The sequence below is a fragment of the Melanotaenia boesemani genome, chromosome 9 (assembly GCF_017639745.1).
Source record: "Melanotaenia boesemani isolate fMelBoe1 chromosome 9, fMelBoe1.pri, whole genome shotgun sequence".
In the NCBI taxonomy this organism is placed as follows: Eukaryota; Metazoa; Chordata; class Actinopteri; order Atheriniformes; family Melanotaeniidae; genus Melanotaenia; species Melanotaenia boesemani.
Window position 1 is genome coordinate 9576083 of NC_055690.1, and position 22315 is coordinate 9598397.

The 22315-nt window shown below is 39.2% G+C and overlaps 1 protein-coding gene across 4 annotated transcripts in view; it reads right to left on the reverse strand.

Moving 5' to 3' along the window:
- Positions 1 to 6248: 6248 nt before the first annotated feature.
- The window catches only part of pak4 (p21 protein (Cdc42/Rac)-activated kinase 4), a 30532-nt gene continuing 14465 nt past the window's right edge, over positions 6249 to 22315 (reverse strand). For 3 of the 4 annotated variants that reach the window (XM_041994800.1, XM_041994803.1, XM_041994802.1), the window contains exons 2-11: positions 20600 to 20836; positions 19435 to 19649; positions 19071 to 19275; positions 18589 to 18822; positions 16929 to 17387; positions 16246 to 16379; positions 14277 to 14403; positions 10169 to 10294; positions 9953 to 10087; positions 6249 to 6832 (exon numbers count right to left, since the gene is read on the reverse strand). In XM_041994800.1, coding sequence (XP_041850734.1) covers positions 6677 to 6832; positions 9953 to 10087; positions 10169 to 10294; positions 14277 to 14403; positions 16246 to 16379; positions 16929 to 17387; positions 18589 to 18822; positions 19071 to 19275; positions 19435 to 19649; positions 20600 to 20800 — 1992 coding nt within the window. In that variant the 5' untranslated portion in view covers positions 20801 to 20836 and the 3' untranslated portion in view covers positions 6249 to 6676. The remainder of the gene's footprint in view (positions 6833 to 9952; positions 10088 to 10168; positions 10295 to 14276; positions 14404 to 16245; positions 16380 to 16928; positions 17388 to 18588; positions 18823 to 19070; positions 19276 to 19434; positions 19650 to 20599; positions 20837 to 22315) is intronic. The other variant, XM_041994804.1, reaches the window with a different exon arrangement.

Sequence of the window (22315 nt, forward strand, 5' to 3'; positions counted from 1 at the left end):
ATCAGAGCAGAAATATGAGGTCTATGTAGATGCAGGCTCTCCTGCACACCAAATGTTGGAAAAATGCATCATGATCTAATGAATCTCTGTTCCTGCTGAGACCGCAGATGTTAACTTTAGAATAAACAGCATGGATCCATGAAGCCGAGCTGCCATCTGTCCAGGCTGCTGTAGCTGTTTCAGGGGTCTATGGGTGTTTTTTTTTTTTTTGTTTGTTTGTTTTTGGCACATTTATGTCCAGAAAAGTAATCCCAGCCAAATTCAGCTCAAGCTGTCATGAACACCATTGACTTCACTATCTCCTCGGTTGGCTGGCAGATCTATTCTTTTGGGATGTGGTTGAAGTAAATTGGAAGCTAACAAATATGTAGAAAATATGTCATAAGTAAACTTAAAAATATTCAACACTTTGTTCATAACACCAAGAAGTGGAGCAGTTTGGTAGCAAAACAAGGTGTGACCCAGTTTCACTGTGTTGTTCACACTGTTTATACAAACATCACCACGCGTAGCAGCAAGAATAGATTCATCTTCTGATCTGAATGACGTGATCAGAATTGTGGACAAATCAGCAGACCTGTATTTCTGTCATGGTATCCCAATTGTCTTTAGCTTCCCTGTTTGAATCAGTCACAACTCTTAAAGACTGAAAGTAAGTGAAACCTGCATCATATTGATGCATTCTTTGTTGTTTACACCTGAGGTCAAACTAGCAGATGTTTTTCCTCCATGTAGATTCCAAACAGTGAGTCCAGACTTAGGTTTCATGTGTGTATGCATCAATTTTAGCTCCAAATACACAGTTTTAACAAAATGCCCAGATGTCTTCCTCACTATTTTTATTTACTTTTTAGCTTTGAGCTCCACACAGACACACACACACACACAGAGCTGTCCTGTGGGGATAATAGCAGTTGTTTGGAGGGGCCCATTCATGAGGCTGACAGCTCACGGCTGCAGTCTGCAGAGCCTCGCCACTTCCACTGACGGGTAACTTGGCGGATGTGCGAAAAATACATCGTGTTGACTCTGTTGGTTGCACGGAAAAAGTTTTTTAGATTTCCACTGATGTCTGCGTCAGACCATCGATCATCAGCAGGCAGGTTGGAAGCTTATTATTCAACTATGTGACCACACTGTAACCATACTGTAAACTGATTCACAATAAAAAGTGGAAGTAGTGCATGCAGTAAATCCTTCATTCATGTTTCTAAACAACATAAATCCTCACTGACAGCATGATAACAGAAAGGAGTTCAGAGTTTCTGAAAATGGTTCTAATTATAGACTGTGTGGATGTAAAAAAAAACAAGACTCTAAAGTTAGTTTGTATGCCCTGAAGCCCTGAGAGATCTATGTATACATGGATAAATATACTGTAGCCATGGTAACGCTGAATATCTTGAACTTCAGCAAGTCTTTCATAATAAGAGAGCAGAGGAGATTTTTTTCTTCTTCTTTTAGCAGATGTTTAATACAGATTAATACAAGTAAATTCAGTGTGCTGGTAACATTCACCAGCAGTGTCCTGGATTGTGTTCAAGTAGCACTATGGAACGTTCTGACCTTAAAATGAGCGTTTCTGACGACTTTTTTTTTTGGCACAGTGACATTTATCATGTACATTCCTGGCGCTGTTGTTACCTAGCAGTGCCCTGCAGCTGAGAAACCCCACAACACATCTTTTCCTTCCAGCAAACTGCACCACTTGACAGCCGAGTTCCACTTCATCACACATTCTAGCAACTTGATATCAACACACTTGACTTTTCTGAAAGTACACCATGGTTGATTCATCAAAGAAAAGTAAAAGGACATTAGAGGAAGAGGAAGACAGAAAAAGACAGTGCGAGGGATAAAATAGTCAACATTGGACTGACCCTTACTCAGAGAAGAGACAGGATGCAAGACGGAAGCAGAATGAGCTTCCGTAGGGGGCGAAAAGGGTGAAAATCTACTAAAGTTCAGCAACGTGTCCTTAAAGCCACCATTTCATGTGAACTTACTAAATCTTAGAATACATGCAAACATGTTCATTTCCTGGTCCCGCTATAACTGCTGTGGTTTGTGATTAGTGTGCAGGTGCCAGGCTGCAATTGGGCCAATAATCATGAACTCACATTGGATTGGCTTGTGGAGGATCCTCCAGTATGAAGACCTGAGACAATCCCAGATGAGTTACTCATCTTACTCTCCTCCCAGTTTGTCATATATAAGATGTTTCACGTAACTTGATCCAATAACATAAAATTTTCTTTTTATTGTCCTTTTTGCATGTTTTTAGACTAGAACGGTAAGTTTGTTTTTTGGTATAGGTTATCTCTTTTCTTGCTTTGTTTTGGCCTTGACCCATCCTGAAGCCATCCAGCTCCATTTAGACTTTGGGATCACTTATTTCTTGAAAATAAAATTTCACAGCATGAAAATTTAACGTCTTTATGGAAGCTCGAGACATTGGGATGATGGGTCCTTTTCATGTTGTCTTACTAACATTGTACTTACTGCATTTTAAAACCTGGTTTTTAATTTAGTCCCAACATGTAAAACTTTAGAAAAGGGACTTTTCATAAGACTGTACATCTCTTGTTGCTATAAATGAGCACCTTCAGTTTCAGGCAAAAAAAAAAACTACACATTTAAGTCCATGCAACCCTCATTTAAAACACACAAGTAAAACAGGAAACACACAACATAGGTCTTTTACAAAAATTGTATTTGCAAAAAACATCAAATTTGCAAAGTGAATTCTATGTTTTTACAATAAACCAGTGACATTTACAAAACCACATTTGTGCAGATACAGTTGCTTGTCTGACAAAGGGTGTCAATACTGCAACATATCGACAAAAATCAGCTTTCAAAGCAAAGGGTGAATCCATGTGAGTCACAACCCCTCCACACGTTACCGCACAACTGGCTGATTAATCACTGGTGGCCATGGTTTCTGGTAAAGCCACTATGATTATTCAATGTGGAAGCTGGATGGAGGCCCTGCAGGGGTTTCGCAAGAAGCTGGGGCACCAAAAAAATTCTGCTTAGCAGGGCAATAAACCCTGACCAGCAGCATCCCAGTGGCTAATAAAGGAAACCACTGAAAACCTCTGGAAGCTTAGCTAGGAGAAGCTCAGCTTCATGTAAGTTCCTTTTGGACCAAACCTTGTTTACAACTGAGGTGAGGATATAAAAACCCAATCAGAAGTAGTCTCATCAGTGTGAACTTGTGACTGAGCACTCTCACTTTAAACTCATCTCATTGATTTGTGGAGTTTTCTTACACACAAAATGAGAAGTGTGTTTTAACAATTTTTAAGTCATGTTGTGATTAAGGCCTGAACACACACATTCACAGAGGCGCACACAGCAGAAGTATCTAAATCTGACAGCAGTGAACAGATACAAGACTTCACATTAATAAACATGATGAAGATGAAAATAACCAACAAGAGAGTATTTATGCCTGGAAGACACCAAACCTGTTCACTTATATCAATAAATGTTAATTATCTAGGGTTTAGCATTTCAAATCAGGGCCTTATTAATTTCAAATAATTTAAGATATAAAGGCAAATTGTCATGACACAAATAGATCTTTTCCAAGAAAACGTGGAAGCTGTGAAGATGATCTGCAGTGTGGACTTAAATCAACTTCTTTTATGTCTAAATGGTGTATTCTAATCATTTGTTGGTCTATTAATTTTTTACAGAGCTCGTCAGAGTACAGCAGGAAATACATGACTGACGCTTTTTCATCAGAAGGCGAGTTCTCATCTCAACAGTTAAGTCGGGATCAACATTCAACATTGAAATAATGGATTTAGAGGAAATGCTCTCCTAAAGCAGAAAATTAACTATCAAAAGCCAAACAGAACGATCTTACTACAGCTGATAGTCCCAGCTTCCTTCAGCTCTGCTGCTGAGTTTTTCTTTGCAAGCAGGAGGCTGTGAGCATAAAACATATCAACACATTTGTACTCTGACTCATTACTGGCCTGCTACATATCCGACCACAAACAACAGATCCTGAAACCAGCAGATGAAAATTTACACTCTGGAAAGCTGCCAAAGAGACAAAGTACAAATGCCAACAACAAACTTCTACTGAGCGGCTGTTTTGGAAAAGATAGCGTGTTTATGATTAACTCGTATTCAGTAAACTCACTAAATAAGAAATGCAGAATTTTTACAGAAAAACAACCAAAGGGGCATTGTTCATTTGTTTTTAAATCCACCATGACAGAATGGCTTCAGCTATGGGAACTCAGCTCATGAGTCTTATTCAGAAAGAGAAAGTCATGTTTATTGGGGTTAGGGTGCAGACTAATGGAGTCGGCATCATCACATTAACCGAATGACACACCTGTACAGAACTCCTGCTAAAAGTGGCGTAGAAACCATTAAACCAAACGAAGACGGCATCAGTTCACAGGTGGATTTATTTTCCTTAAACCAGCTGGTTGTGCTTTGTAACAACATTAGAAAAATAAAGCATTAGTGTTGATTAAAAGCTTATTTTAGCTGTATCAACCAGAGAGCTGAGTAACTGTTCATCTACAGCTGCTGTAGTGTATGTATAGTAGTACGAAATATCTAACCATGTGGAAAACTGCACGGCAAAGTACAATGTCCAATGACAAAGCTGCATGTCCTCACTCATGTTTTACAGGTCTGGCGTATTTCTGACGGAAATAAGTGTCTAAAAGTCAGAGAAAACGTGTTTGTTTGTTGTGTTAACACACTGGTTTGTGACGTCTTGACTGAAGTCTGGTCTAATGACGAGCGTCTCTGCAGCGGCTGAACTGGAAGACATAGAAGGAATGGAAACAACAGCCTTGGCTGAGAGGAATGTGCCAGCAGGCGGTGTTTATGTGCATCTGCTCTCAATACCATGACTTCATCTTCTGGAGAAATGTGCTCACTGCTACATGATTTATCAGCTTCTGAGTCACCAGGCAGAATTAAATAAAACTAAAATATTTGGTCCATGGTTTTGACTCTTCAATGGGCAGATTTTTTGCATACAGAAAGAGAAGCAGTGGGAAGACATTCCAACTGTATATGGGCAATTTAAATCTAAGAAATCCCATTTTTCCTTGCAGCTCTATAAATCTCTGGGTTATGTTCACTTTCCCTTTAAAGTTCTTGCTGGATGACAAATGACCACCATCTGCTTCTTTCTTGGACTGGAGACAAAGGGGATTCTGGAGAGTCTTGTCGGTTCGGCTAACTAGGAATTAAGCAAACAAGTGGTGAACAAAAATATGATAAGCAGTCCTCTGGCACCTAGTGATTTTCTGAAAACAGCGTCATGGTGTGCTAGCTGCAGAAGAAATCTGAGGAAGCTGACGTGCACCACAGAATAAACTCAACTCGCCGACTGCCCAACAAGCAGCTTGTGTTGGTTTTGTTAAAGTTAGTTTTCTACATCAAAAGAACAATTAGTGTGTGAACTGAGCTTCCTCTATTTGTTGAAATTATTGGAAAAATGTACTCTTCTAAATATACTATAGTAAAAACCAGCTATTAAAAAGAAAGTAAAACAGGGCTGCGACTCATTTTGACTCAGTGTTATGTGATTGTGTGCTTTGTGAGTAACATCTGGTCCAATCTAAAAAACAAAATTAAATGTTTAGTGTACATTATTTGCTGAGCTGAAATCAGCTGAGTGCAGCTTCTATCTCTCATCAACAGTGCTTAAAAACCATCTCACTCTAAAATAAACCATAAAACAAATTATAATAAAAACAATTACAAAATAGAGATGGTAAATGATCAAAACTGATATATCTCTCTATGTATAATGTACTTACACAGGAAAATTAGGAGGAAATAAAAGAATTCATCTGCTACCACGACTCCAGTGTTTACCTCTTCACTTAGTGTACATCTGCTTGTTTACAACAGGAAACTAGGATTATTATGGCTACAAAAAACAATCATACAAAAAAAAAAAAAATACACAGTCCGACTCATTTCTGAGTCAAAGGGCTCCTCTCTCAGTAGTAAGTTCTGGCTATGATGAAGACTGTCCGGGATCTGCCATTGAGCGGAGCCTTGGTTGTGGAAAAAGTTCAGCTTCCAGATTGTCCAAAGGTGAGAATAAAAAGTTGCTCTGGCTATTGCTGAAAGGAATCAGCCTGTTGGCTTCTGGCTCCTTCAAAACATCCGACTGGTGTGCAAAACACCACCTTCACACTTAAAATGCAGCTGCTGTCCAAAAGAAAAAGAATAAACAAGCCAGGGTTTTTAATCTGTCCAGCTTTTGCTTCTCAGTTGCAACAAAAGTCACTCCACAGGCGAGTTGTGGCTGCTCTGATGCTCCTTCATGACTCCAAACACACTCACACACACGCAGTAAAACACTGTAATTAGCAGTGTTGGCAACATGTAGTCACATATGATTGCACACGTTCACACACACGCACACACACAGACACACACACACACCACCTTATTGCCTCTTATTTAGGAAATGTATACTCCACATTTCAGTGACTAACGTAAGGAAAAGAGAATACTCCTGCACATCCGCTTCAACCTCTTTTCTGAATGCTGTGCTTGAAGAACAGGCCTGTTGTGTGACCTCTGCAGCCTTTCCTCTGTGTGCAGGAGTATTCTGTTCCAACTCAGTCTTCACACTTTCCTCCAGAGTCCTGAGGTCTGAGTGTCACATTTCATCTCATCTCATCCTGTTCTGCCGCATCAGAGGCACGATGCAGGACGGCGGCCCCGCCTTCGCCAGGAAGGGGTGTTTGAGAAGTTCGCTGGCTGTGGCCCTCTGAGCCGGGTCTCGCACCAGCATCCTGTCTAGGAAGCCTTTGAGCAGAGGGGAGACCTGGGGTAAGGAGAGAACATTCTGGTTAGCTGGATGTATTTTATTCATAAATACCGCACAGACCAAAAGAGCTAAAAATGTTGCAGCTCAAGAAAGCCTCTTCAATAGTTCAAGAAAAAATTTTTGTATAAACAAATGTGTGTGTGTGTATATATATATATTAGTGCTGGGCAACGGTTAAATTTTTTAATTAATCGCATCGTTACGCGCAAAATGTCTCTTTCCTTTAAAAAAAGGCCTACAGCTATAAAAAGAAAATGCAGTAAGTTTTGGTTTACAAACACGACATCAGGGGTCTCCAACCTGTAACTCTGGAGCTGCAAGTGTCTCTCTGGATCTTCCACAATGTCTCTAAATAAGTGGCTAAAATATTTTTTTTAAATTTATCTTTCTTGTCATTAGGTTGGAAACCATGGACTTTTTTTTTTTTTTCTTTCTTTTACATCATTTTCCACAAATATCTACATTCCTTAGCAGAAAGTCTGTCTGTCCTCTTTATAAAGGTTTTATGTTTTTATTTATTTTAAAACCTTAAAAATGGAAATAAAAATTTGGTTCTTCAAAAATAACAAACATCCTAAGGTGGCTCTTCATTAAAAATATATATTAACTTGCCTTTTTGAAAAGTCTCGTAACATTTGCGTCTCTAAAGTAGTTTTATTTAGCTGGCTGAGGGAAAATGGCTCTTTGGATTGGAAAGGTTGCAGACCCCTGCACTAAACACATAAACAGGTTTAGCAGAATTTTCAGATAAAATATTTCTTCATATATATTTATAAAATCAAATATTTATGACAAAGAAGGATGAAATGTTCAGGATTTACTAACTAAAAGGTAAAAAGTCAGCAGGATGAATTTAAAGCTGTGAAGCTGCTTCCTTCTAAACACAGAAGAACAAATATGTGATGAATATCAGCATCAGGTGAACAGACAGAAAGCAGGATGAGAATCTCACAGCGTCTAAATGGTGAGGAGAGAGAAATATTCACAATATGCACAATAACTTCCATCCATGCACCTTCAGTGCTTCATTATCCAGGTTTCTGGCCTATAATTTCTCTAAACTTTAATTTTCAGCCTCCGCTACCGGGAGTTAAGGGGTTAACATCTCATTCCGGGTGTAACGTCAGGTCTGTAGATGTAACTCTAAACATGCGTGGTATCCACAGAAAGTCCAGAATCTCAGCTACCAGCTCAGTAAAACCATTTCTATCACCAACAAACACAGTTAAGACAACAAATTATTTAAAGAGCAGCTACACAAAGTCAGAAAAATATGTAAACACAAATGATGTCTCCGCGTGTCCACCCCAAGGCATGAACATGAACAAACGACTCCTCTACTGAAAGCTCACATCTCACAGATTCCACAGCTGGAAGTTTCATCTCGCTACGACCAAGATTCACCGAACCAGAGGTAGAAGAAGACCCGATTTATGCTGCACGTTTGTAAAAGTCAGAAAGCATGTCTTACCTTTGCTGTCTTGCATAAATTAAAACCGCGTTTATTAAAAAAAATAATAATAAAAAAGGTTTCCCGTCCAAAAATTACAATGTTCTGTCCATCTGCATGTATTTTGACAAAGAGAAACGTCGGTTCTTTTTTTTCTTCTTCCTGTTCCAGACAGAAAACATCTCTTTATTTTAATAAACCCGCTCTCTCCCAATCACGTCAGACGCACAGCTGCAGCAGGGAAGGGAGACATGGACGCCATGTTTCTGTCATCAAAGCCAGCGGCCAGCAAGAAAAAAAAAAAAAAAAAAAAAAAAAAAAAAAAATTTAACGCGCCATTAAAAAAAATTAATGCCGTTAATTAAGCATTGCATTAAAGCGCGATTAACGCGTTTACGTGCCCAGCACTAATATATATATATATACACATATATATGTATATATATATGTATATATATATATATATATATATATATTTACAAGCAGTTAACAAAAAAGTAAAAAAAAGAAAAACCTTAACTCTGAGATGGTACGTTCTTACATTGTCACAGCTGTATAAAGAAGAATTAAACACACAACTGATAAAAGTCTATTTTAATAAATAAAAACTTCTAACTTTTTGAAAATCAGCATCTTAGTCCAGTTCTGGTACTTTTTTGGGGTGTCTGAAACACCTCTTATGTCATCTGTACCATGTGCATTTGATTAACAGTTTCATTCATTTTAACAGAACTGAAAAATGGGAAATATTTTTTATTTCTGCTGAATACAGAGAAATGGCCCAGCCTTTGTACAGTACCACAGAAATGGAGAAATGATGAAACAGAAAAACTGTTAAACCACAGGCTGAACCAGCTGTAGATGTCTTTCGGATGTAATCTGAGGTCCCCCAACAGATTAAATATTAAGAGACATGAACTGAATGTGGTCTGTAAAAATATGTCAGTGCTTTCTGATTATCACTACTTTTTGCACTAATTGTAATCTAGATTAAAACAGAGGTGAATTTAAATTCCGAATTGTGGAGTTTTGCAGTCTCACATGCTCTGCAGTCGATGTCTTTGTTCATTCTGCTACTGAACAGTGTGTTTGAGAAGTTAGCCACAATACTTTTGTCAAATTAGCTGCTAAATCTGGAGCATGACTGTAATATGGTTATACTGATTACACAGCCACACAGTCTTCCGTCTCTGTGCTTAAGCTGGGAAGAGCACCGTTAGGGACAGAAAGTCTTGAAGAGAAAGTCGTTAAAATTAGTGCAAAAGGACTTTTTTCAGCTGGTGCTTTTTTCTTCTATTAAAGTTGGCAAATGGTCTGAAAAATGTATAAAAGTGGCTAAACTATTTTGGCAACTGAACGGTTAAGTAAGCATTTCCACTGTACAGGATAGTGTATTGATCTGGTATGTGTGTTTGCAGAGGGGTGGGGCCAATGTAACATCTGTGTGGGAGACCGAATCAAAGTGCTGCTGCAGCTGATAGCATAGACTAAGATGGTGTGTTGGTTGCTAGTTATAATTGGACAACTGTAAATATACCGGGCTGCTCGCTCGAGCATCAACATCATGTGGGAAACCAGGTCTTCAATAAAACGCAACAAAGCAATCAAATCGATATACGATCATGGATTAATAAAACATTGTCCAGCTTTAGTCTTTGTCCTTCTACCTTGTGCAGGTTCTTCAGTTTGGGAGGCAGGTTGTCTCTAATCATTTTCATGGCTTTAAGTGGCGGTTCGTTGAAGTATGGCGGCTCTCCATCCACCATCTCTATAACCATGATACCCAGAGACCAGATGTCTACCTGGAAACAGTGAGGCAAGGCAGTCAACAGATGGAGGAGACTGATGGTAAAATCTGAGCTGAATCAAACAGTGAGTGATACCTCAGGTCCATAAGGCAGTCTGGATATGAGTTCTGGGGCCATCCAGTATGGCGTTCCAACCAGAGACTTCCTTCTCTGCACTTCCTTTGACACCTGGGCACAAAAACCGAAGTCCGAGAGCTTCACCTGGGGACAGACCAAACATTGGGAGGGGGGGAATAATAAAAAATAATAAATGAGACAAATGGCATGAGAAATGGCTGAGTAATTTTTAATACAAAACACAGTTTTAACATTGCATTTAAAAACTAATCAACTTTTTTTTCTATTTAATATTAGTCAAAATGGTCAGAAATCCTTTCAGTTTCAGTTAGCTTATATGAGAAACAACTTCCTTCTTTTAATTCTTCAGTCAAGTTGTCCAATGCATGAAATCTGCACCCCACACCCAGATGATGACAGTCAGTCTTCACAGTCATCTGCCTTTCTCAGAAAGTTTGTACAGGGCTGGTTATCTGGTGAACCAGACTCTGATGTTGATCACAAGTTGACAACTAATGTCATACCGAGAAAACCCTGTGAACAAAAGCGATTCTCACATACGATCACTTCCACAGACCCAGAGTGTAGCCTGAGCTTCACAGGAAAAAAACTTTTTTTTCAAACCTACAAAGCTGGATTTATAATAATCCAAAGACGTAAATATTACCCAGAACAAATCCATTGTTTGAACCCGTTTCTAAGAGGTTCCACACCAACTTGAATACCCGACTGGGCACACAGGTGCACTCAGTCACAACAAACACACCCAACCTTCTGCCGAGAAACACTTCAGGCTTGGTTAAGTCTGCTTCCCCTACCAGGCCAAACACGATCAACACCTCACACCCAGCCCAAAACCAAAACACTGCAGCCACAGCATGCAGCTGTTTGTGTGAACCAAGGACAATTTGAAGGTCTTCCTGTAAGCTACCATTAAGAAACAAACATTACACACTGCACAAGGCAAAATCAGAGATTTATTTCAAAACATGTTAAAAACTACAAAAAGATGTGCTAAGAATGTGAACTGTGTTTGCTGAATGGGTTATCTGCTCTAGTTTTTGGAACCAGATAGAATCATGGCCTGATGACGCAGCAGAGGATGCATTAAGAACACCATCTTTAATATTATGTCATTAATATAAGAGCTTATACCTAACCTAACTAGTTCCCAATAACATCTAGTTATGAATCTGATATCTAGTTCTCTCTAACTGTAGACTTTCTATGCTGCCTTCATTGTGCAAATAATTTTCCTCAGTATCTGCAGAACTACCTGGGATTCTTACTCAGACGCCACAGGAAGGATGGGATAAACAGCCGGATTAACTATTTAAGTGCTGAGCTTAAGTTACACTCTACATGGAGACGCAGATTGAGAGCTGAGGACCCCCACCAGCAGCTGAATCAGCAGTGACCATCTCACACCTGGTAGTTTTACGAGCTCTCACCAGAGAAAGCTGGGATAAACAAACAACATCTGTTGCCGTTAAACATCTGCTGCCAAGTTGTCAACACAACATACCTGTCGATAAGCGCAAGTTGCCTGATATGCATAGTTCATTACGGGTTACTAATGCATCAACCACTTGCCCAAATGTCTTAAACACCCAATTTAAGTGTCTCCTACTTAAGTGTCACTGTGATGAACCATCTCTATATTTAATGTTTTGGTATTTTGATATTTGTCCTCTTAGAGCTACCATAATGTAGGCAGATTTTTTTGTGGAATTTGTGGTTTTTGGGGTCAAATATTGCTGTGGAGCAACTGTTGAATGATGTACCTGGTGTCCCTGTAAGTTTGTTGTTATGTAGTTAAACTATTCAGCTTGGCAAACCCAGTAAGCTTGGTGACAATACTATAACTCATTCTGAAATCAAAATAAAATTAAATTAAATAATATTTGGCTATAAGTATGCACATAAATAACAAATTTCCATGACTTAGTTATCTCATTCCCTCACGTTAGTAATGTGGCCATGAGTTTTTTAAATAGATGTCACCAGAGGACATTTGTAAATACACATTTACGTTTGGCTAAAACATTTCAGCTGGTTTGAGAACTGAGCCAGCACCTTGAGCAAACACAGAATACCCCAAACTTCACAGAATGAAAGACAGCTAACAATTATAAAACCTAACTTGATACAGTCGTCCATCTTTGGCTTCAGTGTTAAGGCCTGTCACCTGACTGACAAATTTAATTGCACTAATTTGCCCGATTGAGTAGTTAACTGCAAATCTAATTTTGTAAATAGTTAAGCTTTATTTAAATGCAAGTCTTTAAATACAAACCTACTTTATACAGACACACAGCCTTCCGTTTTAGGACTGTGGTACAGTGGGTAAGCTGGGTGTCATGTAGTTATGGGAAGAGGCCTGTAGCAGAGAAGTGCATGCTGACAGAGGTGATTAAACTTCTTGTAATCAACGAGTAAATTACTGTTAGCTCAATGTTGCTCACCGTGTTTAGCACCTCTGAAGTGTAGAGACCTAACAGATGCAAAGCTGTGCAACTGACTTAAACATTAAAAGTAGGTCAGAGAACATTAAAGGCGACCAGAACACAAACTTTGATATGCTTGAAGTTGATGTGTTGATTCCCACTAAGCACTGTTTGCATGCCATCAGCTAAATTTAACTCTCTAACCCAATGGGTACAGTGCGACTTCACCAGATGGTGAAAACCACAACAATGTATTTTTATTGTTAGCTAGAGTGAACTTAATTATACATTAATGTCTATTAACCTTACTTTTTCCAACATAATTATAACTTGCATACACAGGCTTAACAAAATAAACACCACTAGTTAACAAGTGTATATAGTTATAACTGCAACATTTGTTAGTGCACTGCATATATTTCCAAGCAAATACTGTCTCAATGTGCAGAATGTAAACAAGTAGATGAACTGTACTCCAGAACTGTGGACACTAAATATCTTCTGATAAAATCAAGCAACATAAAATAGATTCTGCTTGATAAAGCACAACAGTGTAGACAGCGGACTTTAGTGTCACTGTGTCAGTGCATTTAAGGTGCAGACCGAGGCTACTGGGGAAAACCATGGCTCATGATTACATAAAACCACAAACACTGATCAGCTCTCATCAAGGACACTGTGGTTTACACAGCCGATCTGCACATCAACTGTGTGAGATGCATGGAAGTTTATGTTACTGCAGTAACAACAGAGGCAGCTGAAACTGCAACTGGGCTGTATCTTTATAATTTCATCTTAACTTCTACATATGAATAAATAAAACTTTGTGGTTTAAAAAACAAAAATGTGAATGAAATGGTAGACATGCTCATTCAGCACACATAACATTTTTAATCATCCAACAGCCACAGTCAGTCAGTAGCAGATAAGGTTTTGTGCACCAACGAGCTGACTATTCCGCAAGAGGCTCGTCTTAACTCATCTTTATCAAATTCTGCAAAGGCACCAAGTAAATGACACCTAACACAGACAGTACTGCAATATTATGTCACATATTACCTTCAATCGTCTCAAATTGACCAAGACTTTGACACTGAAGCCCAGACTGCAGTGTTAAAACTATCCTTCCTGACCTTGAAACATACAAGTAGCCAAGTTCCTTCTTTTCTTGGTTTTGCTGTGCAACTATAGTCTCATTTTCTGTAGAAAGCAGGAACTTCCTGTCATCAGAAAGGAAGTGATACAAAATCTAACCCAGTTCTCAAATAATGTTTAAAGTGGTATTTGGTTGCCTTTATCAGCCACTATTTTCCTTTTATTGTTGTACAAGTGTGAGTTTTATCAGTAAATATGGTGGAATTCAGAGTTTGAGTGATAATCTGTCAGTCATGTGCATGATATAAAACTTCCTGAAAAAGAACTTTTTTAGACACATAACAGGAAAAACTTGTGTTAATGTTAATAGTATCAACGTAAAGTGCAGAAAACAAACCAACTCTGCTATGTTTGTCCACTTAATTTGCTACATTCTGCATTTGATTAAATTGTTAACTTTAAAAACCAACTGACTATACTCCAATAACAACCTCGTACAAACTGATAATTCATTCCTAAAATGCCTAAAATACATCAGTTTCATTGAGTGTTATGTGCACGGCAGCATGAAGAATTGCACATACCCGGCCATCATGAGTAAGAAGGATGGAGTCACTCTTTATGTCTCTGTGGATTACTCCCTGAGTGTGAAGGACAGACAACGCTTTCAGGACAGACAGACACACTGTGGCAATCTGCTCCTCATTCATCCTGGAAGGAAGACAAGGAAATGAATCACTGGATCAAAATAGAAAATATCTGCTATTTTGGCAAAAAACAAAAATAACACAGGTTATGTGGTTTCCTCTCTGCAAAATACAATAACACTGCCCCCCGATGGACATAAATACCTCTGCAAAAATTAGAAAAATACTGTCATGTTTTAAATAAGTATCTCTCGATTAAAGATACTACACTGTAGCAGATCTAAGAAGTGAACATTTTAGGCATTGCTTTGAATGCGTGTCATCAAAAGGTCAAAATCAACCAAAAGGAATCAAAACAAGCTTCACCTTGTAATTACTAGTACAGGGTGCATTTTTATGTAATTTGTTTTCTGCTCTAATATATGCATTTTTACCAAGATTAAAGGCTTGAGAAGTTTTCAAATTGAAGTGACCAACTCTAAAGACAGGTAACATGGCAACTTCACACAAAAAGTAGTTTAAACCAATTTTAAAGCCGAGTACACCCACTGAAATAAGCTGATTAAATTCCATTGCTTATTGCCCGTAGTAGCATGTTTACCCTCAGTGTTTTTATCACTAATGTGTTCAGAACTGGTCCAGTAGCTACCACTGCCTCCTCCCTTTCATTTTGTTGTATTTACACGTTTGCCAACGGGTGTCCTGCAACTCTAATGAAGGGAACATGAAGGGATGACATTACACTGTATCCTACAGGCTGTGTTAGATTAATTCTGATAGTCACAACTTTCTGAGACCATTATTTTACTATTTTTTGACTGAATTGTGGATGTTAGCCCACACAGGAAAAGTGATCTGCCAGCTGTCTTACAGATGGTAGAAATCGATCAGTAATGTCTGTCTGTATCAGCCACCCACTGTTATCAGCTTCGGAGCTTTCATGTAACATTTTAGGGTCAGTAAATTTGAGTTTAAGTAAAGACAAAGTTAGCTGTGCCTGGTCTTGTAGTCTTGACCAATTCAACTTAATCAACGTGTGTATCCTGTTTTGTTCCCATAGATACTGACGAGAGCTTGAGCGAGTAAATACATGTAACAGCAGTGTCATTTAACCAGGGGATTAGTTATGATGAAAGACTTTCCCATTGCACTTCAAAGTCAGATGTTGGTGTTTGTGGGTTTTTTGATCAGCTTAAAAATGGCTAAAAAAGCCATGTAGCTGTTCCTCTCTACAACAAATGATGTATAAAGTATTATGTAGTGAAATGCCAACAAACAGTGTGGTTTGTTAACATTTTGGAGAACTATCCAAGATTTTTAATTGTCATTCTACATATTTAACATGAGGGGTATGAAATTACAGTCTGCAGAATGGATGGTGAGGCATAGCATAAAAGGCAAATACAACAATGCAACTAATATAGTAAAGTAGGAGATAAAAAAGGGTAAAATACTAAAATAAGATTAAATTAAATAAATAAAAGATAAATAAAGAAGTTGTGAGCAAGGTATTGAAATGCAAAACATTATTGCTCTGTTTATGTGATATGGTGAAATACAGCACATAGTTATAATTAAGCTTATTGCACATTATACTGGAGCATGTTGTACAAAAGAGGATTGTGCAGGATTACTACTGAGGTAAATGTTTTAAAAAAAAATGTCTGTCTCTGGGAAGATGAGTTGTGATCTGGCTTAACAAAAAATTAAAAAAATTAATTAGTACTACATTTACCTATCAGGTGTTAAGGACTTGAAATTGTGACTATGACAGCAACTGATAGGGATCAGATTTGTTTCATCCGATCACCAGGATCGGATGAAACAAATCTATAAAAAAGAAGATGACATGTCAAACTTGCCACTGGTTTTGCCACTATCATCACATTTCACATTTCTTTCTCACCTTGTGTGTGTCACGATGTCAGTGAGAGCCCCTCCCTCCAGAAACTCCATGACGACCCAGAGTTCATCCCCAACCAGGTAGCTGTTGTACATCTCTACGACATTGTCATGATGATAATCGCGCATGATCACTACCTGCAGTTTCCAAGGAAACAAAGGGAGACAGAGGCAGGCTTTTACATTCCTGCAGCAGGCTTGCCTGATTACCCAGAAGGTGGCTGCAATGACTAAAATGTGCAGTGACAATTATCAGCTGATGTGAGAGTGAGATGGAGCCACATAACAGTTCAACCTCTCATTCCTCCTGAGACGTGTCGGAGGGAGATTTTTTTTATCATATCTTTACGTCCCAAAGATACGAGATCTTAGTGTGAAGAAAGATTTCACAGCAAGTTTTGATGCTCTGCTTTTTTTAGAATTGACATCTGTGTAAAGTGGCTCATGTCAGCGACATGTGGAACACTTTCTTTAGTCACAATTTATAATTTGTGTACACAAGAGTAAGGTAGTTATTGTTTTGGTTTAAAAGGCAAAAATTCCTAATCAGAATGTGTCTGATCACACAGTGAAGGTAATGAGTTGACACTGTGGCATCCTCCTTTGTTGAAAAGTACTTATTCAGGTATAATCTGCTATCAGATGAGGAACTTCAGATTCAGCCTGAAATAGTTACTGATTTCTCACCTCGTTGAAGAGAAGTTCTCTGCGCTGTTGTTTCCTCAGGTCCATCTTCTTCACAGCCACCAGTTTTCCTGTGGTCTTCACCGTGGCGATACACACAATTCCAGTGGATCCCTCACCTATCTTGATGTAATGATCCAGGTAAGTCCGTGGATCGCCAGGATCAACCACCATCTGTAGTGCTGCTCTGAACTGCTCATGTGAAACCCTCTGGGGTTCTCTCTGTGGAGAGCGGCCCTGGGGCGGAGCACTTGATGCTGGGGGCCCAGAGGGCACAGGGGGCCGTGGAGCTGGAATGTTGGGATGAGGGGTGTGTGGGTGCTGAGAGGCCTCGGATGTCAGGCTGGGGTGCGAAGTGTGATGAGAGTGCTGGTGGTTTGCAGGGGGCTTGGAGCTGGAGGAACCTTGGGTAGGGCCACTAGAGGGGCCGTTCTGAGGGGACGATTCATGGTGTCGGCCAGCCTGGAACAAACACAAGATAAGCAGCATTTACTAACACAAAAAGCTGCTTATTACAGTTGGACTTAGTACATCACTGAAAATATTTAAAATAGCACATTTATGCTGTGGATGTGGATGCATATAATCCTCCATAAAAAATAAAAATCCAACAGTTTATAAGAGTTTGTTTTTAGCAAACAAATAACCATCTTTCAGCATGTGACACATTTTTTTTTTCTTTTTTACTACTTTATGGAGCAGTCGCTGGTAGAAGAATTTTTTTTGGGATTATAAAATAAGTAGAACTGGGCATTTGAATACGTTATTGAGTTAATGCAAACTAATTAATGCAGACAATTATTTTATTTAGTCTGTTGCTCACTAATCCTGGGGGGGGGGACAGTAGTCATCACACATCAGTATTTGGGGATTGTGTCTGGTCATTTCAACCTCTACCGAATCTCTGCTCTCAACTTCACAGATTATAGAAAGCATGAAGCTTAAAAAATCTTTCTTTAACAACAAAAAGTCATAAAAAACAACTTTCCCTCCCAGTCCGATGGCTGGAAATTCATCATTAGAATATTTTTCCTTTTGAGTTTAGAAGAAAGGCAGGTTCACATAACTTTGAAATTCATACTGAACATCATACAATTTAACTGTAAATAAAACCTGACATTTTCATCCTTCTTTTTTAGAAATATTTGATTTTTTTTACATTACTATTCAATTTGAGATTTATAAAAAAATACTTTGACAGCTACAATGAAAAGAGAATACTGCTGTTAAAAAGCACTATTTGTTTAAAGTGTTTGTAAACCACAAGTTACTGCATTTTTCTTCATATAGCAGTACTTTTAAAAGAAAAGTGTACAAAACACTGCTTTTAAACTCATTTTTAAATTTTGTGCAGTGCAATTGATTGCAATTAAGAATTTTAATCAGAGACAAACAATAGACCATCGTTATAAATGCTGTAGGAAAACTATAAATAATATACAAATAATATACAAAAACATCAATTTCTATTAAATACTCAACATTTCCAGTTTCCTGACTTGAACTATGTTTTGATATTATCATAAATGTATAACCAGTTGTGAATAGACGGTGACAAGAGTTTTCCTCCATTAATCACTGGACTCCTTTTGTACTCTCCTGTCTCCCTTGTAAAACATCCTCCCTTCGCGGATGATGTCTTGCTTGTGTTGACACTCCTTACCTGTCCTGTGGGGCTGCGTCCACCTTCACTGTCAGTCCTCGGGTAAGTATTAAATGGCCGTGTTGTCTGTTGAGCAGTCTTTATCACCCCTTCAGTTATTGGCAGGTTTGGGGTGCGGATGTTGGGTCCTGAGAGAGGCCTTTTGTCCCTGGGAGACTGAGGGCTGCTATCTCGTGCCACATAGCTGGATTTTGGCCTGTGGTCACCTGGCTGGTCCCTGTGACCCAGCTGCTCCTGGAGAGAAAGCCATAAATAAGAGGAAGGCAACAATAGTTTAAAGTGTGATTACAGGATCAAAATGTGCTGTTATTTCCTTCGAGTATACGTTATTTATGAAATAATGAATCCACAGATTTAGGTGGTAAACAGAAATAGGCAGAAGCTAAATTAAAGAAGATCCTCTGTAAGACAACGGCAACGTAGAATACTCTGAACAGAGAGGTAAGAAAAAATGGGGGTGTGGGTTGATCTTCTGTCTGTACCTTGTCCCGGTCTCTAGGCTCTCTGTCTCTGTGAGGAGGTGGTGGGCCAGTGCCAGGTCTATCCCTGTGGGCCCTACTGGGCTCTTGCCCCCGAGGCTGTTGCTGGGGCCGCCCCTGAATTCCCTCGTCTCTCTGAGCAGGACGGACTGCACGCTGACCATGGTGGTGGTCAACTCCACCCTGGTGGTCTTGCCTGGGTCTATCTCTGATAATCAGATTGCCAGTTGGTATAGATGACTGTGGTTTAACAGATCTCTGGTTGGTATTAACAAAACATTTACTGTATCCAATAATCATTACGCCAGTATCTGTAATACAGATTTTAAAAAGCACCCCCAGCTGGAGGTGTAATTTGTACCCTTACCTTTCGTGCCTGTCTAATTGGGAGTAGTGTCTGTGGTGAGGATCTCCATTTTCCTGCCCTCCTCCTCCACCTGAAGAGCTAGAGTCCCGGCGGGGCTGGATGGGAGGACTGCCTCTTCGTAAGGAGTTGGAGCGAGTCACAGACATGGTGTCAAACTCATCCAACAGCCATGTTAAAGAGCCATCCACGCCCAATTTGCTGCCACGTACAATCGTCTAAAGAGTTTTAGAAAACACAAAATAGAATATATACTGGATGATCTAATGAGAGCTCCTTAAAAAGCTTGTATCCTAATCGGGGACAATGTTCAGGGACAATGTTGAAATCCATTATCTTAATGCTAAAGGATCAAGGACTACAACTAGGGATGGGTATAGTTAGGACTCATCAACACCAATACCCTTACTGATACTGCTATCTTTAATTTAAAGAAAAACCTAAATGCACAAGAGAAAAACTTAAACAGTTAACCAGCATTATAGGCAGATGGAAATTTATTATAATAGTTATTTTTCTTTTTTATAACAAAGATGAAAACCTAGCAGGCAGTACTGCTGAAGCAGAATTTACCATCAAAATGCTTTTTAATTTGCATAACAGACAGACTTTGCCTCATGTTAGTTCAACGTGTCTTCATTTGTTTTTCTAGGATCTGGATTGACTAATTTACTCACTACATTTTGGACTTTGTTTATAAAAACTGACACCATTTTGTCATCTCCTGTTGTAGCTTTAACCAATATTGTACATACAAATGTGCAAAGCATCAATGTTGTCCACAGCCAAACAGCCTTCATAGAGTTATACAATGTCTTGTCATGTTACTCTACAGCATACAACATACATTCATGGTATTTAGATCACATTTCGTGGGGCAAATCAATACTTCGGCGTTTGGGCATGACTGGGAACAATGTACACACTGGTAAGTCAAATATAACTTATTAATACTACAGACTAGGCAAATATAGTCTGCAGAGGCTACCAGTGAAGATAGACTTATCCCAAAAAGCCACTAATACTCTTAATGTCACAATTATCAAAAAATTATAATTAGATCATGTCTTACACCTGTGTTATATCCCTATTTGTTTTTAATGGTAAAACAGCCCAAGATGTTTATGACACAATATAGTTGGGTTAAATTTCAGATCCTTATTCTCACCTTTCGTGGTTCTACAGTAGTGATGACAGTGGCATCGATGAAAGGTTTGGGCCTTTTGGCTGTGTCTTCGATGAGGGACTGCCATTGCCGCGGCAACCCCACAAACTTCTGTTCCTGCTCGTCAAAGTCTGTATGTACACGATGCTCAAAGTTAGACGGAGCAGAGATCTGGATACGAGACTTCTTCTTTTTGGTGAACATGATGACGGGTGAGGCAGCTGCAGCCCAGCATCAGATCTGTGTGGAGAAAGGAGGAAAGGTTAGCAGGATCAAAAAAAAAAAAACAGAAACATGTAAAAATACCAGAAAACTATAAGGAAGAGCGCATAAATTGTATCATACTGTAGTTCTGAAAATTTTCTCAGAATGCACTCTGGAGTTGTTGGAAAATCTACAAAACTCAACTACTGAGCTGAGTAACACCACTTAAAGCCCATTTAACTAATTCTCAGTGTCCAGCAGCTTTGACAGTAACAAAGATATTGTAAAAGTAATGTGTAAAACTCACATTACCTCAACAAAAGGTAGCATGCATTTAATCAAATTAACAACCACTGAACTATTTTAGCACACAGTGGTGTGGTGGTTAGCACCGCAGCCTCACAAGAAGGTCGCTGGTTCAAGCATCGGCTGGAGGGAGGTTTGAACCTGGGGGGCGGTGGCCTTTCTGTGTGGAGTTTGCATGTTCTCCCCATGTATGCGTGGGTTCTCTCCGGGTACTCCGGCTTCCTCCCACCATCCAAAGACATGCATGTTAGGTAAACTGATCTTAAATTTTTCCCTGGGAGTCAGTGCATGTATGAACGGTTGTCTGTTTCGTTCTGTGTTGGTCCTGGGATGGACTGGTGACCTGTCCAGGGTGTATCCTGCCTCTCACCTGCTAAAATGCTGGGATAGGCTCTTGCTTACCCACGACCCGTATTGGACAAAGAGGTACAGATAATGAATGAATAAACTAGTTTATTTCAGCTCACTGACCATTAATGGGCCTAGTGACATTAAACATTAAAGGTCACCAGTCCGCTCAACCACTGTAAACTCTATTATGAATTACAAGATAACTGCTCTCCAGCATTGCCTGGGAATCACACATCCAGTTTGGAGGAGATTACCAGAGAGAATGTCTTCAAACAGCCATTTTCTCACCATCATTGCTGCTTTCTGACAGTTTCAACCACACTTCTAATTACAGCTCAGTATCACTATGTGTTAATACACATATATGATGTGCATGTAAACACCAAGGTACAGGTTTGCTGCAGAAAACTCACATTCTGTCAGATAAAACAAATGCATATTGTATTTAGGCTGTAATAAGTACATCAGAGAGTCAGTCACTGAGGGCCACTGAGCACTTTTCCCAGGCTTGCTATCTACACATTCAAGCTGGTAACATTTTCCCTTGAGGACATATGTGATGGTTGCAACAGAGTCAGTGGGAGCCAGGGTGTGGTGCTGTTCCTCTGGTTGGGACCAAAGGAACAGCACACACCCTGGCTCCCAACCAAAGCAACTTTATTAGGATGGGTGCTTATAGTGCAGTCATATTCCAAGGCCAAAGAAAAACATCTAGATCTGTACCAACAATGTAAGAGGGGGTTTCTGTGACAATTTTAATTGAATTTGGCATTAATTTTTACATATTCAGACAACTGGCACTGAAGAAGTTCCTCTGCCTGAGCTTTTTGCCTCAGCAAAGGAATAAATAATGACAGA